This window comes from Thunnus albacares, chromosome 6 (assembly GCF_914725855.1).
Source record: "Thunnus albacares chromosome 6, fThuAlb1.1, whole genome shotgun sequence".
NCBI lineage: Eukaryota > Metazoa > Chordata > Actinopteri > Scombriformes > Scombridae > Thunnus > Thunnus albacares.
Genome location: NC_058111.1, coordinates 28,560,627 through 28,578,911, shown reverse-complemented (window position 1 = coordinate 28,578,911; position 18,285 = coordinate 28,560,627). Strand labels below are relative to the sequence as shown.

Below are 18,285 nucleotides of genomic sequence, written 5' to 3'. Positions count from 1 at the left end.
GATTATTTGTGTCTAATATGTATCTTTTACAACAGAAAAGTTAAATTAACTAATTAAACTAATTAAAATTCTTCTATTACTTCTACCCCCTCACCAAAAAATCCAGAATCTATGAATATGCAAATATATTTCATGACAAAAGTTTTACTGCTAGGCACAAGTTAGTTCCTGCTTCACTGAAAAGTCCAGTCAAAATATCTGCACATACATCATTCTGCACAGAGAAGCTCATCTCAAGTGCAGTAACAACAAGCAAAACTATTTTTTGATTGTAGTGGGACTTTAATATGCCTTAACCAGGACCAGTGGGATGTGCTTCTAACAGTATCAGAGATAATTTATGCTGCAAATAAATTTGTGTTTGTGAAAATGTCAGATATCAAAGAATGTTTCCGTTAAAAGAGAAGAAGGAATCTTTAGTGATATACCACACACAAAAGACACAAATGATATAAAACAGTAAAAGATAAAGATTATTGAAATGTATGATAAGCAAATTTGAATAATCTTTACAAAACAGTAATTTTGTTTTCTAAAAAATGGGTGTGTTGTATTCCAACACAACACAGTGAAGATTAAATTTATAAGACATGACCAAACTATGTGCTGTAGTGTTCTGTACAATGTGGGAAGAAAATGATCAGCAAAATGATCTCATAATGTACTGCTGCTATACAACACCTGCAGTAACTGCATGCTCATTACTGTCAAGGGCCAAAAACCAACAACTATCTGACCTCAAACTGACAAGCCAAGTAAAATAATAAAGCAGAACAAAGTACAATTATATATAATGAATAAAAATGCTATGAATTTAAACACAAAAATCAAAGGGAAATGAGAGTATGGTGGTGAGTGTGTGTATGTGTGCCGTGAAACAAAGTCATCATAAAATTTGCTTACTCTCAAAGTTCTTTAATTTTTTTAACCTGAAAGATATAACAAGTACTGCACTATTGTTTGCTATCAACCATGAACAAAACTAAGTCCAACACACTTTAATGCTAAAGAAAAAATGTATTACATGAAAAACATCCAACTCTGCTAAAAGTAAAATGAGACTTTTCCTGATCAAGGGGAAGGATCCCCGTGATGTACTGTATTTCTGAAGCAGGCTAGATATTAATTCTTATGAACTAATAACAAAAACTTAATCAAAAATAATGGAAGCATGGAAAAATAAAATCACAATTTGAAGACGTATCAGCACTTCTTCTTCTCTTTTTCCTCTTCTGCTTCTGTTGAATGGAAGATCTTTCCATCAGGCTGCACCAACCATCTCAGTTTGACTTGTTGACCCAGGCCGTGGTCCTTCAGTCTCTGGTTGAACTGACCAGAAAAAATCTTTGTAATTTCATAGGAACTAAGAGTGTACAGTCACGCTATAGCAGCTGTGTAAGGCTTTACGTAGGCACAGCAGTGCTTTTAGCTCGAGGTTAACATGAGCATGGCAACATTCACTCAAGGAAAATGCTAAAAAACTGAGCAGGTACAGTATGTTTGCCATGTTTACCATGTTTACCATGTTTATCATGTTCACCAACTTAGTTTAGCATGTTAGCACACTAACATTTAATACCTGAAATACAAATGTCAGCCTCATGGTGGATGAAATGTCATTGGATCACCAGTCATCTTCATCCTCTTGGAAACATGAATATCTGGACAACATTTAATGACAATCTATCCAATAGTTGTAGAAAGAATTTGATCTGGATGAAAGTGTTGGACTGAGCGACTGACATTGCCATCACTAGAGCCACACAGCTAGTGTGTGACTAACAAAGACTCTGTGGTAGACAGCAATGCATGCTGCTCACCCCACAAATGAAAATTCTACACATACTGTAGTAGCTGAGAGGTCAAACACATATCAGTGAAGAAATATATCCACTTATTGTCCAAGAGTCCAAAAAAATGCTTAACATACTAAAATGCAAATAATTCTTCGGCATTATATTCAACATCATTCATTACCTGCTGCAAGATGGAGTCCTGCATCTCTTCCAGGTCCACTGAGGGGTCAGATTTTCTCAGAATCACCTTCACAGTCCGCTTGAGCACTGCATATTCTGGGATAGAAATATTGAAATCATATTATGTTTATGTGGTAAACTGTAAAATTGAAAGCCATGCCACAAACAGGTTTTGAACATACTGACTAACTATCTATAGATCATAACTCACCGCTGCACACAAAAGCATATGTGTTGTTACAAAGCCTTGCATTCCATTTACTGTGAGTTGTAGTCACACAGGAATCTATGATTTTATCTGGTTGACCCCAATTCCAGCTACTGAATGAAGTCATCTGCATCCGCTGACCATCTGACCACTTCCAAGACTCTCTGTACAGGCCGATCCACGCATAATTATCCACCAGTCTACGGATTTCCTCATTCTCAGTTGAGTTCCTCACACTGGCAAGGTCTGTGTAGTTCGCCCTGCAGTACCTCTGAGCGTCAGTCCAAGTCATGAGAGTTTTTACATAGATGAATCTAGTCTTTGAAAATTCTGTAAAATAAAAATCATGATGTAGAAATCTCAAGTAATTTCATTCATACAATAACCAAGAACAGCGAAACAAGACTAAGAGTTTACAACTGCTGGTGGTGGAAGGCTGTTACTATAGGCACAGTGTTGCTTTGAGCTAAATGCTAATGTCAGTATACTAACATGATTAGAAAGACGATGCTAACATGCTGATTAGCAGGTATAATGTTTACCATGTTCACTATACTAGTTTTGCATGTTAGGATTCTAAAATTTACAACATTTACTTATTAGCACTAAATACAAAGTACAGCTGAGACTGATGGAATTGTCATTAATTTTGCAAATCGTAAGTTAAAGTATTTGACAAACTGATATTTGGACCTGGTGGTGGTGCAATATGAAAAGTGCAATTCAGCCTGAGACGGACATGAATATCTGCACTAAAGTTCATATAAACCATCAAATAGTTGTCAAGATATTTCACTCAAAACCATAAATGTCAACTTCAGAGTGGCTTTAGAGGAAAAATCAGGGGATCACCAAAGTCTGTAAGATAACAATGAATGTCAGTCCAAAACTCCATGGCAAACCATCCAATAGTTGTTGAGATATATCAGTATGGACCAATGCTGGTCCGACAGTCCTACATTGCCATCCCCAGATCCATGTTGCTTGCATGGCTAAAAATGTTGCCATGCTGGTTAACAGAGTATACAGTGACTTGTTTAAAGCTGTAGTATTTAGCCAACACTGACTAATCTGTACATTGAAAGAGAGAAGGGGCATGACACATTACAGCATCAGTAAGTAATCACTCATGCATAAATTAACATGAACTATTTGGTCCATTTAAAGACAGACTTTAGCTTACAAGGTGAACATGTCACACAGCAATTAACAAACACAGATATAAATATAGATATAGCTATTTTCCCCAAATAGATGACAATGGCTTTTGGGATTTTTTCTTTTTTACCTGAATTAGTATAAACTATTAAAGGTGATAATAATGATCATAATGAATACTGTACTTTGACTCATTTTGTTTTTCTCCTCTTACCATTGTAGCAGACGAATGTGCGTTCGGAATCACACCAATAATCCGACCATCTACCATCAGTTCCAATGTCAGCACACATAAATTTTCCGTGAAAGGCATTGGGCTCCCAAGCGGCCCACAACCTGAGCTCAGCCTCTCCTTCTCTGTAAAATCCCTTCCTGTCCAGAGACCACTTCCAGTTGTTAAAATCACCATACAGACCTATCCAGACTTCATCCTCAGAACCCGATAATATGTGACTCAGCCTGATCATGACTTCCTCGCTGTTTATGGTAACCAGGTCTGTGTACTTCTCCCTGCAGTAACGCTGGGCTTCAGTCCAGTTCTCTGCATCTTTAACAAGGTGGTAAAGTTGATACGAGCATAAGGGGAGGATACACAGTCCTGTGATAATGACAATGATGTTACATTTCATGAAACAGTTGAATTTAATGAGCTCAGTTGTTCAATGAAGCCTCTATTTAAACAAATACATGTTTATTATTATATCCATTTATCTATCATGTAGCCTGTGATACAGTGAAAGATACGGTACAGTCTACATTTGGACAGTGACACAGTTGTTTTGGGTTGGATCTGTACTCTGTACAGAATTATAAATGAGGGTCATGGGTGATGTAATTGCTGCAGTGTTAACACCGCATAGTATATAAAAACATTCACAAGTTCAGCTCAAAATTTTGTGCATATATATGAACATTTTGTGAATGAGGCTTTTTCTTTTATTTGAAATCCAATATGCTGGAATACAGAGCTAAAACAATGGAAACTGTGTCGTTTTCCAAATAATTAGACCAGATTTATTTGGAAAAGGAATGGATATCGTTTCAAACCCTTAAATGTACACAAACATGTGAAAATGATAGATTTGATTTCATGCAGTGGTTGTATTGAGTAACTCAGTTGCACTACTTGATTGTTGCCTGGTTTGCTTCAAACTTTCATATTTGTCAGTCAAGAAAAAAATTAGCCAACATCAACTAAAAAGCAAATTGTGACTCAAATTTGAATCTTTACTTCAGTTAGAATTCTTAAACTAAAAAAAAATCTAAATTACACTCACCTGATAACACCATGAAGATGCTTCCCACCATGATGTATAATGTTCCAGCTAGCTTTCAAAATCAAATAGTAACTAGTAAGACTTAATCAAACCAGAAGACACCAGTTTGAAAATGTTTTTGGAACAGACTATAATAATTTTACTCTTGTTTTCTGATAAGACAAAAAGTAACGGAGAGACAAAATTCATATTATTCAAATAATACTTATACAGTGAACTGCAAAAGTGCACCCTCACATTATCATAATCTGAGAGAAGTAAGTGTAAACTCTCTTTATCTAATGTCTAATGCATAATTTTGAAGAACTGATGCCATACCCTGGTTGTGTAAAAAGTACAAATCAACTTTTGCTCACTCCAGTCTTGTAGTCTGTGTTGGCAGTATGGACGAAATGTCAGCATAATATACGGTAAATACACCTAGTGTCAGTCAGATCAATGCAACTCTCAAATAAACCTGCGTGGAAGCTGACAAAGAGCATGACTGTGTAGTGGTTAACTCCCTCCCTCTGGTCATGAAACGACATAATATTACAATTGTCTCCGTGATTCTGATGATAAAATAAGGTACAGATTAAGTATTCAAAACCATGTAAAACAAAAAAACAAAATCCTATATTTTGCATGTGGTTCTGTTTTGCATGGGGAAAAAGTAAATATACGAAGGCGGCAACTAAATCTTATTTGCATTGTACTATATATGAAGAGTTGCAGAATATATCAATGTACTGCAACTATCAACAATATTCACAAAAAAAGACTTAAACATAAAAACATACATAAAGGAGATCAATCATAATTTTTTAAATTCAAAACAAATACACAATTTTAAATTTTGGCTTGATCTAAACACAGGGGCCTTGTGTCAAAATTTATCTTTAAAGATTACAGTCTTAAAAGTAAAACTAGAATTGACAATGCTTACATGATGCACATTTAATTGAATTATCACAATGTGCCTGTAATAATATATGCAATGCACAGAGAGGAGGAAGAATGGGGGTGGGCCCCTACAGCAGGTTAATCAGGCTATGAGTAGGTCACAGTACAATAAGTTTTACAGCAGTAATTACGCTTGTAGTATCTATTATGTGCATCATTTGTGTTCAAGTCTACAGTTTTTTTGTTATTCTTTTTAAAGTTAAGATTCATGTAAAGTACATTTAAAGTGCTTCAATGAAAAATTACATTAAAATAGCCTAAGTTAAGCTTGCCTTGCCTTGTAACGGTGCTTCTTTGATTAGGATACTGAGGCACTGTGTCTGCTTCCCCCCACATCAGTTTTCCTCGATAGATCGATAAATTCAAATATTTTGGTTTACATACAACGGAGACATTAAGTGACATTGGGTAGTGTGTCTGCTCAGTTCATGTTTTGTGTAGATAACTCGAGCAGCACCTTGTGGTCACACTGTGTCTGTGCTCCAGTGACGTAACGTGAAACCACTGTTGCCATGACACCAGACGGCCAGAGGAGGCGGTAGACGCTGCTACAGTGACAACAACTGTGCTGCTAACGTTACCAGTCGGGCTCAGAGGAGGAACTAGGAAACACATCCGCACATTTATCCACAGTAGAAACACGGGGAGACGACGAGCAAGGAAAACAAAGCACTTTCTGTTCTAAGGAGCACCTGAGTTGCCTTTTGCCATCTTGACAAATCGGGGGGAAACGAGTGAAAACGCCGTTCACAAGGTATTATGTTGTATCATGAATCAATATTTGCAAGCATTGTAGTGTAAGGCTACTTAAGCTAAGTTAGCTATATTTGGTAATGTTAGCTTGATTGGCATATCAGTAAGTAGAAACGTTTTAGCAGAAGTGAGCCTGGTGTTGATGATGTGCTAAAGTCAGACATGGGTTTGAGTGTGCAGGCTAGCGCGGGGAGCCTCTGCCAGGCCTGGGTATGCTAAGTTAGCCAACTAACGTTACATATATTGGATACGTTACAAAACTAGCTGTCATAAATGCACGTCCAACACCCGTAGATATTTTGAATTAAGCAAAAGCAACTAAAATTGTTTGGAAGCATGAGGCCTGTCGAGGCCTTCTGTGTGCCGACAACACACACACACACACACACTTTTACAAGCCAGCAGCAGCACTGTTGTTAGGCGGACAGTGATTGAAATATAGGCCGCGTTAGCTTACAAATAGATAAATAGTAAGCTGTCAAGTAAAGATAACGATAACTGAATCACAAATATCACTACGGCTTAGAGTTTAAGTTGTTTTGCATTTGCGAAACACATAATAACTCAGTGAGCACGTATCCATTTTGTTAGCATTGCGCAAAGTTGGCAGGCTTCACACCATCACAAACCAGGCATGGATATAATACAGAGGGGCGGTGCTCACTGCCAGCTTCATGTTGGCCAGCTTACTGCGCCGCAGGGTTGCAACTTGTACGAGGTTTTTTTAGGTTGTACTAGTTGTAACAGTTGGTAGAAAGGGCTTTGGAGTATGTTGTGACACTTGTAAATATGCTTGATGACTGGACTAGCAATATACTAGCTGCTGACAGTGGTCTCTAGCTTGCTGTCAAATGATAGCAGAGTATCTGCGGCTGTCTGGGCTGAAGGGTGGGGGTGACGTTTGAGGGGTCTTCAGACACTGTTTTGTTTGTTTGTTTGTTTGTTTTTTTTACTGGGTAACAATATTTAAGGCTCCAATAGCTGTTGTCATCATGGATAGGTAAAGTCTATCCTGGCTAGGATGACAGTAATTTCCTTTGAGAAAATCGGCGGGCGGGAAGGTTTGGACTTTCTTTCTGTCTTTTAGGCAATGTTGGGTCATTCTGTTGATAAGTGAGGCCCAAAACACCGCTGACGTTTGTTGGCCTAACATCAAGATACGGGTTAGCAGCTGATTTTGAACCTGCCATATGTGTTGCCTTGCTATTTGGGTCACTGATACTGAAGCGGTTCTGCTGCCTGCTGTCTACATTAACGAGCATTAACCTGTGCGAAAGACGGATTTGGCCACCTGGCGAAGTTGAGGTGCGTCTAGATTAATGGAGATGTGGGCAAGCACAACTCGGGTCGCCAGTGAAACCGGGGACAGGTTTTGTGTTTCAGCGCAGTCACACATGACACATCATATATGAATGGTGGACTGCACCTCCCACTTCGATGCTGCTTGGTTTATATTCCTGGCTGCAGCATTGCTTTCTAAATGTGGACTCCCTGTCAAAGCAGAAGAGGAAGACTGTGACTGCTCCAGGGTTTGGGTTCAGAGGTTAGAGATCCTTACAAGACAAGAGGTTAGTGACAGACTGTTAGACCAGAGCTTCTGAGTGTTTAATGGGTTCCTCTTAAGTGACTATATGACTAGTGGTAATGTTTTGTGGCAAACGTTTAGTACCACAGTGGAAACATGTGTCTTTAGTAGCAGCTTGCTTAATGAAAATCATTTTTGAGCTAAAATTATCATGAGACTGAGATTGTTGGGAGTAGGTTTTATTGATATTTCTGATATTCTATTTTTGATATTTTGTCATGTCTTCGGCACTTTGAATAGGTCATGTAGTCATGCCGCATGACCCATTGTTTGAGCAAAGAAGCACATTTAGGCTGACATGTTGCTAATTACGCTTGTTGTGATGGCTCAGTCTTCCTCAGCCTACTTATCTGCTCAGAAAACTTTGGCTCTTGCCTCATAGTGTGTCTAAGGTGGATGGGTGGGTCAAGGAATGGTGTAGATAAGGGTCCTTGTTTAGTAACCCAGTTAAATGAGCAGCTGTGAGATATGGTTGTCACATCTGTTGGTCCTAATGCCTTTGTTAAGGTCTGTGTAGTTCAGTTCAGTTTCATCTGGGGTGAGAGAGCAGACTCAAAGGGTGTGTTTTTTTTTTTTTTACCTAAATAACATAAATAAGAAAGTACAGTATGCTTAGTAATGTGAGGATGTGTTCACTTAGATATGTTAGTCACTGTACAGGGAGTGGGTCAGACAAAGGTCTGAGACGACATCATGTCATGGTGTAAGTAGGCCTATGTCACAGTAAACATTGCCTAGTTAATCATTTACTGACAATGACCACAAGTCTGCGCCAGATTATACGACTGTTCAGTGACGCAGTAAAGGTCAGATCAAGATATGATGGTCACAAGTCATAAAAATAAATCCCCTTTCCTCCGATGGGTTTGTATTTTAATGAGACACAGGACTTAACTAGCATCTAAGACCAGAAATGGTTGCATACTTGGAATGCACCTGTCTTCAAGCCAGCTTTGCTCCAGATAACCACGCCAGAGCAAGAATAGTATTAGGTCTTAAAGATGGACTAAACAAATGGAAACTACACAAGGCCTGACAAAATACTCAGCCCATTAGGAGTGAGTGACAAGTAGGGGAGTGGTAGTCAAAGTGAGAGTTCAGTGAGAAAAGAGGGTGACATTTATATTAATTACATACCTGCAGTTGGTGTAAACTTATACACTTGTGTTTTGCAGAGGTTCTTGATGAAGCTTCACCCTTTAGTGATAATATGTTTTGTCTTGTATCTACTGTTATCATCCCTAAAATCTGTTTTGTCAGCCTTTGTCCAGACTTGCATGATACTGTTGTTATGTTGGCATGAGTATGACTTCTGACTATGAGTATGAATCATTTGCAAGTCATAGGCTGTATATTTGTTATCACCTTCTTTTCCTATGACCTACTTCTCCACTTTACTATAGCTTCATAAATCTTGTTAGCTTGAACAGAGTATTACATAGATATTGTGAGGATAGAGTCAAAGAGCCTGGATATGGTAGGTCACCAGTTAGCATTTTATTTTGTATAGTGCAGCAATATTTACATTCCTCCATCTTTCAGGGGCTCTGATCCAATTTAACATTTCCATCCCTCAGGTGGACAGTCCGCTGCCTGGTAGCTCGTGGTAACTCTCCGCCATGCCTTTCCCCTTTGGCAAGTCCCACAAGTCGCCGGCGGACATCGTCAAGAACCTTAAGGACAGCATGACAGTGCTTGAGAAACATGACATCTCTGACAAAAAGGCAGAGAAGGTAGGGTGAATCTTGTACATTTTTTTTACTTTTTCTTCACTCTACTGAGGGATAAACCACCAGTAAAATGTCAATTATTTCTTCCAAGGGTAGACAGTGAGGATATATTGTGATTGGGTGTTTTTATTTGTGCATATTCAGGCCACAGAGGAGGTGTCAAAGAGCCTGGTGGCCATGAAGGAGATCCTCTATGGGACTAATGAGAAGGAGCCCCAGACAGAAGCAGTGGCCCAGCTAGCCCAGGAACTCTACAACAGTGGCTTGCTCAGCACCCTGATAGCGGACCTGCAGCTCATCGACTTTGAGGTAAGAACTAATGTGTCTTTGATAAGTGTGTTAAGGGGTAATATAGTGGCAGACATTTAACACTACGTAGGTGTGTAGTGAAGTGGTCTAAATTTATATGTGGTACATGTCCACACAGTGTCTTATGTACATGAAAGAAAGATGCATATGCTTTGAAACTTTGAGACTTACATAATGAGGATGGTTGGATGTTCGTGACAAGCCTATGTTGATATGTGGGTAAACTCACGTCTTCCTGCAATATGTCAGACTGGTGCTGTGTGGTAACTGCTGCTGTGGACTTCCCTGACTCACCCTGTTACAGAATGACTCACTGTGTTGTGTGATCTCTCCCTTCCTCTTTTACCCTCTCTCATCCTCCCTCTCTCTTAAAAAAAAAAAAAAAAAAAAAAAGCTGGTGAAGAATTGCAAATCACAAGACTGCATCATAGAAATATGGAAATTATTCAACAGATATTTTAGAAATGTGTGCACACATTTGGTGTATGTTTGATTTTTGTTTGACATTTTTTGTAGCTAATTCTCAATATCTGTGTCATTATCCCAAGAGGTCATCTTTTCTCTCTCTATTCTTGAAACGCCTAAAATGAAAAGCAAATTTCATTGCAACAGCATAGAAAAATTAAAAGTGCAGTAATTTTTCAATTACCTTTAGCGGCTAGTTTGACTGTCACATTTCAAAAAGGACCTTGGCTTAAGTTTATAGCAACATCTTTCCACTCAGTCCTAGAAAGCACCTAGATTAATAGTTTGAGGAAACAGTTTGTTTGCTTTATCAACCCTTTTATGTGTTCTTTCTGTTACCACCAGGGTAAGAAAGATGTGGCTCAGATCTTCAACAACATCCTGAGACGTCAGATTGGCACTCGGACACCCACGGTGGAGTACCTCTGCACCCAGCAGAATATACTCTTCATGCTGCTTAAAGGGTAAGGAGACACACACAGAGTAATCATGCTCCCCTCTCTATACCTAGTTAAGGACATTTTTTCTTGACTTAAAAATATTGTTGAAAACAAACATGAACCAGATATTTAAAAGACCTAGCAACTTCCTAATGTGAAAGGAAATTATACACCTTTTACTCGTACCACAGCTACAGTATCTGTTGCAGCTTGGAGGATGCTAAACCACCACATGAGGACTTAGCATGTGGCTAGTGATGCTGTGATGCACACCAACGGCGTCAAGATAGCATGCACGGCTTTCCTTTTTCCCTGTTTTGACACGTTGATGCTCTAAACTAGCAGTCACTTGATCAAATTCACTCCCTGTATTGGCACATCTTGGCTAAGACACACGTCATATGACACAATGTTACACGACTGGTGACTTTCTTCTTTTGTGTTTGTTCAGTAAAGCCTAAGTGATGCCCTTTAAAAGTTTGTAACAAAGCAGTGATCTGAGAGAAGCTACACCATGTGCAAATACTCCCATTGTGATTGGCCTTGTGCAGTGCACTGTGGATTTAATTTCTTTATCGAGTTGCTCTTTGTCAATTTTTTGCCATCAACAGATGAATGTGTTTTGTAGCAGCCTCTATAAAATGATAAATCCTTGTCCTGTGCTGCTTGCTGTTCCTTGCAGGTATGAGTCTCCAGAGATTGCCCTAAACTGTGGTATCATGTTGAGGGAGTGCATCAGACATGAACCGCTGGCCAAAATCACGCTGTGGTCCGAGCAGTTCTATGACTTCTTCAGATATGTGGAGATGTCCACATTCGACATTGCCTCAGACGCATTTGCCACTTTCAAAGTAAGTTGTCTCAGTTGCTCAGCTGTTGGAGTTGAGCATATTCTGTTTTGAGTAATGCTTTGAAACACCTGTTACTCCTTACATTTAAAGGCCGGTGACTACCTTACAAAAGAATCCAAAGCATTGTTTCAAAAATAATAACTGACATACTGTAAGTGATGAGCAGAAGTGCTGTTAATAGTTTCATGACATCTCTCTTCAGTCTCCCCATTTTCCCACTTCCTATGACTTCTCTGTTGATGGTTTGTTTACATGGAATAATTTGAAATGTTGTAAGTCACCTGATAGCTCAAACAGCAAGTTGGACAATGCAGTGGCAGCAAGTACCTGCTGCTGCTGCTGCTGATATTGCAATTATAACAACTCAAACAGACTTGGAGGCTAAGGATTTAGCTGTTATAATGGGAAACACAGTGTTATATTGAGAATTAGAGACCTGAACGCACCACTGAGCTGTCATGAATCTGATGGCTGTTGTGAAAACCTTGTCAACATCTTGCATACTTTCCACTAAAATTAGTTTCTGAGTAAAAATAAAATGAGAAATGGACCATGCAGACGTTAAATCATGCTTCATTTAGTATTCACAACACTTAAACTAAATAACTGTTCATAGGATGTTAGGAGAGTCATAGTTCATAGGATATTTGGTAGTAGGGCTGGGTAATATATCATATCATCTTTTTATATTTTTGAATTTTTGTTTTTGCACAATGTGTAAAATGTCTATAATGTGAACATCAACGTATTACAATGTGCATAAAAAACACTACTTGGAGTGAAAAGTTTAATATGGCTAACCACGTTAGCTGTCATGAGTCATGACTGCCAGGTTGCTAACACTAGCCAGCTGAGTGCAGATACCAGCAGGAGCAGATGGACTGGTGTGTGGACTTTTCTGCTGTCTGTGCTGAAACTGATCATTGAACTGGATGTCTTTGCTGTTGAAGCATCTGGCACTGACAGTCCATAACTGTAATAGATAACCCTTATCTTTTTGAATATGCATAACAGTGACAGCTTTGCAGGTGATGCACGTCTTTTATTATTCTTACTCAACTGTCTTGCACATGATGTCCTAAAAAATATGTTCCTGCTATATTTTAGCCGTGTACTTTTCAGGGGAAAAAAATCTGTTAAAATCATGGATTGACTCAAAGCTTGAAACAAAATCTAAATTTTATTTGTCAGGTTCAAGAGGTAAGTCCATTGTTTCCCCTACAATAGTACAGGCCAGGCGGGCCGCCAAGCCAATGAGAACCCCCGCCAGGCCAAAAAATATTTTTTTAAATGTCAAAAATAACGCCAAATATCCATTCATTTGCAAATCAATGGCGTTTGGGAGCCTCTGAGCAGCGCTGTCTCGAAACGTGAGTTAACGTCTGTGTCGTTGCCTGGGAAACTGCAGGTAGCTTAACTCCTTTTAAGGAATAGGGCAGAGAGTAAGCGAGTGAGTGGCTAAGTGAGAGAGCGAGCGGCAGAAGAATAACGGTGAATTAAAGCGGAGCAGAGGAAAAAGGTTAGCAGTAAGTTGTCAGTCTGGCAGTAAATGTACAGTTCAGCCCCCCCCCCAGTACAGCTTTTATAGCTTGGCAGGGCCAGGTGAACCATATTACACTGACGACCCTTCACTGTCAGCCAAAATCCAGGAGGCAGCCTCTGAGACGGTGGGAGGGGCGTCACAGTTTCTAAGGATTATTTCTGCCTTTGCTGAGTTTGTCGTATCCAAGGCTAAGTCATAACCATTATGTCTAAATTATTGCTCATACTCTGTTTTGTCTTTTTCCAGGACCTCCTCACAAGACACAAGCTACTGAGTGCAGAGTTTCTGGAGCAACATTATGACAGAGTGAGTCCATGCTAAACTAAAATCCATTCATTATGTATCTTTACCATTGAAAGCTAAATAATAGATAACTCAGACCTTCATTAAAAGCAGTTAACACTAAATGTAGCATTATTTTACCATTTTGAGAAAATATTAATCAACAAATTAATGGAAGAAAGAATGATTCATCAATCATTCACTACTCTGTCTGCACTGCTTTATGGAAATATGAATTGTTTTTTTTTTAAAGCTTAGGCCTATTATTGGACTTCTATGTGTTAGACTCTTTCTAAAAACTTGAAAGCCGTCTCCTTTTTATGAGTTACATGTTAATTAATATGGTGGCACTTTGGGTTTTTGGCATGCTGGCAGTCTCTTTCCTAACAGCATCAAACCAGCCATTTGGGACATCATTTGCAGGCTGTGAATACAAATTAGCTGTCAGTCTCCGAGGGAAAATCTCTCATTTTCTTGTCATTGTGTTTTGATACAAGACACAGATGCAATTGTGAAAAACCATTATTTGACACATTTAGATGACTCCCTCTCGCCCCCGACGACTTTATCTGTCTTCTCTCTCTCACTACCTCTTTCTCTCTCTTTCTAGTTCTTTAGTGAATATGAGAAGTTACTCCACTCTGAAAACTACGTGACTAAAAGGCAGTCCCTCAAGGTAAGGACCCTGGGTTGTCCTATAGTAAACAGGTCTAGGGGTGCAACCCTATTCAGAGAGCTATTTTAAGGTGGGTCTTTTCTGAGTATTGGCTTTCTCAAAAACCACTCCATCTCCATCACCTTGTTGTGAGCGCCATCTAGTGACGGGAGCACAGTGTTTGACATGTCTTTTTAAAGCTGCTATTAATGTTTATTTGTTTTTTCTTCACTTGCTTTTTGTTTTTGTTTTTTTTATGTTGGTGGGTTTTTTTTGTTTTTTTTTTTGGACTACATTTAGTGCCTACTTTCACCCTAATCTGAATGTTATGTATTTAATAGCTCTGTTGCACAGACATGACAGACTGAAGCCATAATCTGTACCAAATGTCAACAAACTGGTCCCCTAATGTCAAAATGACATGAATGACTGAATCTCTTTCAAGCTTTTCATTTGGCTTATTATTTATTTCTGATGCTGTTAAATGTTGTTGACACCAAAAATGTTGGTAAATATGAGTAAAAAAAGGCCAATATTTTCAATTATTATGCACATTTTCATCTATAAGTTAAACTAATTACACTTAACATTAATGCAAGCAAAAGAAACTACAGATTGAGGCTTTAAGCGTGCAGCTTGTGACTCTGTAAAATCTGTCTGTCATCATAAGGAATTTAAGTGAAATTAACATCCATTGCTCTTTCTCTCTCTGAAATGATCCAGTTACTGGGAGAGTTGCTTCTTGACCGGCACAATTTCACCATCATGACGAAATACATCAGCAAGCCAGAGAATCTCAAACTAATGATGAATCTGCTACGGGACAAGAGCCGCAACATCCAGTTTGAGGCTTTCCATGTTTTTAAGGTAAAAGTCAGAGCACAGTTTAAGGTGTGTGTCTGTGACGGGCAGAAAAGTGTTTAGAAGCAAAGAACAGGGGCTCAGAACATGCCAGCTGCACTACTTTTACATGTTGTGTTTTCTGCTAACACAGGAAAATATATGGAAGAAAAACACAAACACAAACTGGCTAATTCATGTATTTATTAAGTTTGAGTAATTTTAACTTACAGCTCTCAGTAAAAAGAGCTTTGCTGCAACGACCGGAAACAAAAGCCAAGTTTGACACAAACGTCCTCAGAGTTGTATCAAAGAAGTGATCTGCATCAAACATAACACACAATATCTTCACACATTAACAACCTTGTCCTCTTCCTCCGCTACCAGGTATTTGTGGCCAACCCCAACAAGACACAGCCCATCCTGGACATCCTGCTGAAGAACCAGACCAAACTCATCGAGTTTCTTAGCAAGTTCCAGAATGACAGAACGGAGGACGAACAGTTCAATGATGAAAAGACATACCTGGTCAAACAGATCAGGGACCTCAAGAGGCCTGCCCCCCAGGAGGCCTGAGAAAGAGTGCAGAGGTGGAGGGGGGGGGGAGCCACCAGGACCATGTCTGGAACAACATCCAGACAACGTCTGCTTAACGGACCCATCAGCAGCTGCTGTTCTGGTTTCTGAACAAAAATCGAGGAAACAAATGAAAAACAAACGTACCCATATCAACTCATCAGGAAGTCGCCAGCTCCTCTGCTCCTCAGTGAACATTTGATTTTTTTTTTTTTTCCTTTTTCAGTCTTTTTCCTTCAAAAGAAACAAGAGAAAATAATAGATGCTGCTGCTTTCTTGCACATTGAAATATGTAAGGTATATTCTAATGACACAACAGTCCATCAAACATAGTGACATCCATGCATTAAAAGTAAGGCAGACTTCCTGATAGATGCACACACTGAGGAACAAAAGACATCGACACAAGTGTACACGCATATATGTATTACATAAAAAAAAAAAAACATGCATACACACATACTGCAAGAATATCAGCTAAAAACCTTGTGATGGAAATGGTACGAGCAAGTTGAACATTGGTGTGTTTGTTGCATGCCTTGAAATGTGACAGATCCATGGCTGTACCCGGCGTCGGCTCTGTGATGGCCTGCCCAGTCTGGCTCCCATGTTCAGTGCCACAGACTCGGAAATGCACGTGCATCACAGCAACCGCTACAGTTTGCATCTATGCCTTCATCCAATAAAGCAACCGTGGTTCATTTTACTGATTTGTGGGGACGAGCTCTCAGATGCCATCACACAGAACCATTTACCTCCTGTGTGCTTTGTTACGACACAGCACTTAAAGCACATGAGGAAAGGAGGGAGGGATGCAAGGTATGAATTTGGTAATGCCAGAGTTGGGTCTCTTTGTTGTTTTCTGGGATAGGGTGAACATGTACATATGCCTTTTTTTGCTTTGTAGATTTTTGTTTAACCTTGACATATGAATATATATTATATATATTACCTTAAACATCACGTTTTTGGTTAATTGTAATCAAATTACTTTCTAAACCATAAGAGAAACAACAAAAAAGTTAAGTGACATTGTTTTTGCATTTCATTTTACTGCTGAAATGGTTGCTGGTGGGTTTCTTTGTACATAACTTAAAGGGCCAGCTCACATTTAGCTAACCTATAGGATATTAACAATTTGTACAGCGGAGGAATGTCATGGTATTAGCTCTGGATCTGTTAATCCTCTTTTTATTCTCCATCTGCATTTTGAGCATCTTTCAGGCTGCTAAAATGTGCAGGGGTGGATGGAACAGCGGTGTGAGCGGTGCAGAAGGGGAGGGAGGAGATCGGGAGAGCATTAACAAAAACATTAAAGCCTGTGTGTTTGTGCACTTTGTGAGGTGCTGAGCGATCAACATCATCTAACTGGAGTCGAGGACAGTGGGGGATTTTCCCCACTCTTCAATTTCATTTCTTCATTGTCACCATTTCGCTGGTGGCCTGAGAGTGTTTTGTTGGCCCCACAGTGAGTGTGTTTCAGGGGTGAGCTCATCAGGACATTGGCAACTCGGCACATCATTCTTACTTCCTCCTTCTCCTCATGTTTGAGCCTTTCCCCAGAGGGTTTATAATTCCAGTACAATTATGAGTGTAAAGCATTGTGGGTAGCAGAGTACTTTGGGCATGTTGGATTGTCCTCATGGCGCTTAGATAAACTGATGAAATTGTGAATTGCAGTGAACAACACGGTCCATATATTGAGACATATTTATAGATTCAAACAGGCAGATAAACCATCTCAGTACAGAAGACAGCACTACTCAGATAGCCCACAATTCTTCCATGCGCATTGAACATGCATGAATCCTCCACTGGCTGTGCATGATGCTGTACTAAAGATGTTGTACTGGAATTGTTTTTTTTCTTTCCAAGTATTAAACAACATTGAAATGTCAAATTGAACTCTTAGCTGTATGGCTGTATGCTGACTTTGACTCCAGTTTCAGCATAGAGCGTGTGGGTGCTTTCAGAAGTGTCAAAAGGCCTGGGCCCTACAATTGAAATAAAGAAAGAAAAAAAAAACATTTGGAATAAAATAAAGCTGTTGTCATTTTCTTCCTTTGTTCAGGTTTAACAGGTGTTAACATAAGGTGATGTACATCAGCTTGGTATATTAATGTTTGACCTTTGCCCCAGTGGTTGATGTAGAGATGCCACAATGTAAAAATACTCAATGCAAGTTTTGCATTCACACATTTGTATAAGTTAAAGTTCAAGTTACCAGTAAAATGTACTTAAGTATTTAAAAAGTTGTCATACAGATTGGCTCATTTGAAAGGAGTGTATATATACTAGCCAAACTTAGTTTTTACACATTTGCAACCCAGGTGTTGACTTTAATAAACTTAATAAATAAATAAATCCATTAATTACAACTTGTAATAAAAATATGCATTATTAAAAAGTGATGCCCACCATTTTAATGTTGCAGCTGGTTGAGTTGGAGCCAATTTCTTAAATACTGTTGGGAAGTTTATTCTATAACAGTGCATCATGTTCAGAAGTTCTTTATGCGTTGTATGAAAAATGTTAATCTGCAAAGTCAACAAGGTGTTAAGTTGCTCTTAAAGTGTAGTGCCTGAGTAAATGTACTCACTTATTCCACCACTGCTGAAATAACTTTACCATCACAATAGAAAGCAAAGACCAAAGAAAGAGAAAAAAAGCTATTTAAACATTAAACATTATTGGA

The 18,285-nt window shown here is 39.0% G+C and overlaps 2 protein-coding genes across 5 annotated transcripts; one reads left to right on the top strand and one right to left on the bottom strand.

Moving 5' to 3' along the window:
• Positions 1-155: 155 nt before the first annotated feature.
• Positions 156-6,051, bottom strand: LOC122983894 (secretory phospholipase A2 receptor-like). 3 transcript variants are annotated; one of them, XR_006403786.1, is made up of 7 exons: positions 5,834-6,051; positions 4,620-4,667; positions 3,557-3,940; positions 2,188-2,514; positions 1,978-2,072; positions 1,580-1,661; positions 1,241-1,329 (listed from the first exon to the last, which is right to left on the bottom strand). XR_006403786.1 is itself a non-coding variant. In XM_044354074.1 (6 exons), exons 1-6 carry the CDS (start codon positions 5,964-5,966, stop codon positions 1,204-1,206), a joined length of 1,062 nt encoding a protein of 353 aa, XP_044210009.1. In that variant the 5' UTR covers positions 5,967-6,051; the 3' UTR covers positions 156-1,203. The 3 variants fall into 3 exon arrangements, 2 of the variants coding, with proteins under 2 accessions (XP_044210009.1, XP_044210008.1); XM_044354074.1 differs by lacking the exon at positions 1,580-1,661 and having other exon boundaries at positions 156-1,329; positions 3,557-3,889; XM_044354073.1 differs by lacking the exon at positions 1,580-1,661 and having other exon boundaries at positions 157-1,329.
• A 96-nt stretch (positions 6,052-6,147) lies between these two features.
• On the top strand, positions 6,148-17,604 carry cab39 (calcium binding protein 39). Of its 2 annotated transcripts, XM_044354076.1 has the most exons (10): positions 6,148-6,315; positions 7,818-7,882; positions 9,477-9,632; positions 9,774-9,938; positions 10,749-10,867; positions 11,526-11,694; positions 13,484-13,543; positions 14,130-14,195; positions 14,898-15,041; positions 15,402-17,604. In XM_044354076.1, exons 3-10 carry the CDS (start codon positions 9,519-9,521, stop codon positions 15,588-15,590), a joined length of 1,026 nt encoding a protein of 341 aa, XP_044210011.1. In that variant the 5' UTR covers positions 6,148-6,315; positions 7,818-7,882; positions 9,477-9,518; the 3' UTR covers positions 15,591-17,604. The 2 variants fall into 2 exon arrangements, with proteins under 2 accessions (XP_044210011.1, XP_044210010.1); XM_044354075.1 differs by lacking the exon at positions 7,818-7,882 and having other exon boundaries at positions 6,149-6,315.
• Positions 17,605-18,285: the final 681 nt, after the last annotated feature.

Bases quoted from the DNA above. Each gene is read 5' to 3' on its own strand.
- cab39 (XM_044354076.1), top strand. From the start codon at position 9,519: ATGCCTTTCCCCTTTGGCAAGTCCCACAAGTCGCCGGCGGACATCGTC. The intron at 9,633-9,773 runs GTAGGGTGAATC...GTGCATATTCAG, and splicing joins CTGACAAAAAGGCAGAGAAG to GCCACAGAGGAGGTGTCAAA. The intron at 14,196-14,897 runs GTAAGGACCCTG...GAAATGATCCAG, and splicing joins CTAAAAGGCAGTCCCTCAAG to TTACTGGGAGAGTTGCTTCT.
- LOC122983894 (XM_044354073.1), bottom strand. From the start codon at position 5,966: ATGTCACTTAATGTCTCCGTTGTATGTAAACCAAAATATTTGAATTTA. The intron at 2,073-2,187 runs GTGAGTTATGAT...TTTCTATCCCAG, and splicing joins ATATGCTTTTGTGTGCAGCG to AATATGCAGTGCTCAAGCGG. The intron at 1,330-1,977 runs GTAATGAATGAT...TTTTCTGGTCAG, and splicing joins AGGACTCCATCTTGCAGCAG to TTCAACCAGAGACTGAAGGA.